At 43.0% G+C, this 3,088-nt stretch overlaps 1 protein-coding gene across 1 annotated transcript; it reads right to left on the bottom strand.

The window, feature by feature from the left end:
- Nucleotides 1–543, bottom strand: LOC143580277 (uncharacterized). Its single transcript, XM_077063359.1, has one exon. The coding sequence runs from the start codon at nt 541–543 to the stop codon at nt 1–3; it is 543 nt and encodes a 180-aa protein (XP_076919474.1).
- Nucleotides 544–3,088: the final 2,545 nt, after the last annotated feature.

Genomic DNA, 3,088 nt, shown 5'->3' on the forward strand with positions numbered 1-3,088 from the left:
TTAGGCGACAGGATTCGCACCGGGCACGAGATCAATACAAAATTCCACTTCACGAGTAGGAGGTAAACCAGAAACGTCGTCAGGGAAAACTTCGGGAAAATTACGAACCACCGGAATGTCTTTTATTGTCTTCTTTTCGGGTTTTTTTTCCATGACGTTGGCAAGGAAAGCCACATACTTTTTACGTAAGTATTTTTGGGCTTGGGTACACGACATAAGTTTGAGCCCTTTAGAAGGCTTTTCACCGAAAATACGCAAAATCCGATCTTCGTTAAGAGGAATCCGAATATACTTTTCAAAGCACACGATTTCGGCACGGTATTGAGCTAACCAATCCATGCCTACTATGATATTGAAACTCCCGAGTTGCATAGGAATGAGGTCGATGGAGAAATCATAGTCGTTGAGATTTAGGGTGCAACCATGAATCACCGAATCAATCGAGATATTTTTACCGTTTGCGACTTCAACTATAAAGGAATTTTCGAGCTTAGAACAAGACGAAGAAAGCATCGTCTCATAATCGAACGACACAAAACTCATATCGGCACCGGTATCAAATAAAATGGATGCATAGACGTTATTAACCAAGAACGTACCGTTCACCACATCGTTGTTATGTTGAGCTTGATTTGCATTGATCACAAATGCCCTCCTACGAGCATTGGGGACGGCTGGTGTAGCTTGAGAAGTTGAGGCTTGATTGGCTTGAACCGGTTGAATAACTTGATTTGACATGATCTGCGGAGCTGGGGGTTGGTAAGCTTGAACTTGATAGGCTTGAGCAGGATACACAGGCTGAGCAACCATTTGGGCCTGATACGCGAGTCGTGGACACGCATTGCGGAAATGACTAGGATCTCCATAAATGAAACAGGCTCGAGGGGTGGGGTAAGCTTGAGTGATAGGTCGAGCTAGGGTTAAGACACGGTTTTGGTTGAAGGTGTGGGGAATACGAGGTGGTTTGGCGAGGGTTGGTTGGGTACGCATAAATTCGAAACATGCGCCTAGTAGGTGTCTGTAACGGCCACAATGGGTGCATTGACGGCAAGGGATGCCGGGTTGATGGTGTCATTGGTAGATTTGGCAAAACGGGTGAGGACCGTGGTAAGGTTTCTTTAGAGGGGGAGTTTGAAGGTTTTGGGTTTGGGTTTGTGGGTATTGGAGTTGTGGTGGGTTTGGTTGGGTTAAGGCATAGTTTTGCTTTCGTTTCTTAGAGTGGTTGTTGTTGTTGTTGTTGTAGCGGTTTGGCTTGGGTGTGGCTTCGGCCTTGACCTCTTTGGAAGGTTCGGCCTCGGTTTTCTCGGTAGCCTTCTTGCTGATTTTGAAGGTTCCTGCCTTGACGTGGTTGTCAGACAAGGATGCAACAAGAACAATAGCCTCGCGAAGAGTCTTAGGAGCACTACTTTGAACTGAATCTTGGATTCGCCTTGGTAAACCCCGAATATACTTGCTAATCCCACGAGAGAGAGAAGTGAAAAGGTGTGGCACTAGGATGCTAAGCTCGTTGAAGCGAGCGGTGTAGGTAGCGTTATCACCACTCTCTTGTTTGAGGTTCCAAAATTCCACTTCAAGATTCACAAGTTCATTGGGTGGACAACATTCAGCAGTCATGATTTCCTTAAGTTCTTCCCATGGAAAGGCCATGGCTACATCGACACCATGGGTGGATTTTTCTTGCACCCACCAATTTAGGGCTCTTTTCTCGAAGACACTCGAAGCAAAGCGTGTCTTCTTGTCATCGGGACATTCGGTATGGAGGAAGGTACTCTCCATACTTTGGTACAATTGCAGTAGGGCAGTGGCACCTTCAGAGCCATCGAACTTATCATGTTTTGCATCGGTGAAGTTCTTATAGCGAAAAGGGTTGGGGTTTTCTGCGTTCGAATTGGTAGCAATGGTTTGGTGCATCTGAGCCACCATCTGCGGGAGCACAGCAGCCATTTGCTTGGCGATCTGGGCTGTCATCTTGCGGCTGCAAGGACGACGGTTAAGGTGACGAGAGGCCATTCTGCGAACAAGTGTAACAAGAATCGTGAGCCTCGGAATTGTGTATGGTGTAAGAGTTCTTGTTAATGTTTGTTAAATATGAAAACTTATAAAAATAAAATAAACGTGGTGTGGAACTTTGAGTTTTCATGAACCACCATGGACTCTTATATTCAAACACAAAAATCCAAATTCGAAATTAAATAGAACCAAAAGCTGGGTATTCGTGTATCACCACGACTTGACAGACTTTCGGTTAAAACACATTGTAAAACACGAAGGGTCAGAGTCACAGGTCGCATGAATCACCATGACTTGTATGACATCCTAAGGAGTGTAACCATATCCTTATCACAAAGAGGACATGATCACGTTCGAAAACATAAAGTTGTGATTCATATGGCGTTTGTCTGGTACGCTTTGGCTTAGGGTTTCACGCCCTTCCTGAACTCTCCAGGTAAGCAACCAGGTCCCGCGGTTGATTGGGATGTATGCGCATTGCTTATCCATAGGTTTCATGAACCTTGGTGTCAAGAGTTCGGAAAAAAAGCACGTCCCCCGTACAGTTACTACATACCCGCCACTTAAAACCGTCTTTATGCAGAAAAATATCGGAAAACCGAAATAAAATTGATTGAAAAAATATTTTGAAAATATATGTTTTAAGCCTATCCCTTGGAGTTTGTGTGTGAACATATGTGTAGGAGACGCTATGAAATATTATAAATTCGAGCGTATGGATGAAACTTTAATATAAATGCGAGCACATAGCACATAGAGAATTTATGCAGTTTTGGGCCCTAAAATAAACTATAACTATACTAGGCCGATACGTTTAATAACCTATCTTATAGTTACGGCTCTGATACCAATCTATAACACCCCGTCTTTAAGAGGAATACACCCGGGTGTAACGTACAGATGATTCATAAGCTCGTAACGCTATTAATGCGACATTAATTATAATTAATTCATTTCATATCATCAAAAATACACATATTTTTCATAAATAAAAGAAAACAATAACACTTCATCGAAAAGTAGACAAGTTTTTTATTTCATATATCCTAAGGCAAACTAATGATCTTCGTCCTTAGCA

This window comes from Bidens hawaiensis, unplaced genomic scaffold, assembly GCF_021521415.1.
Source record: "Bidens hawaiensis isolate Kalapana, Puna unplaced genomic scaffold, B.hawaiensis_p1.1 tig00001463_1, whole genome shotgun sequence".
Lineage (NCBI taxonomy): Eukaryota > Viridiplantae > Streptophyta > Magnoliopsida > Asterales > Asteraceae > Bidens > Bidens hawaiensis.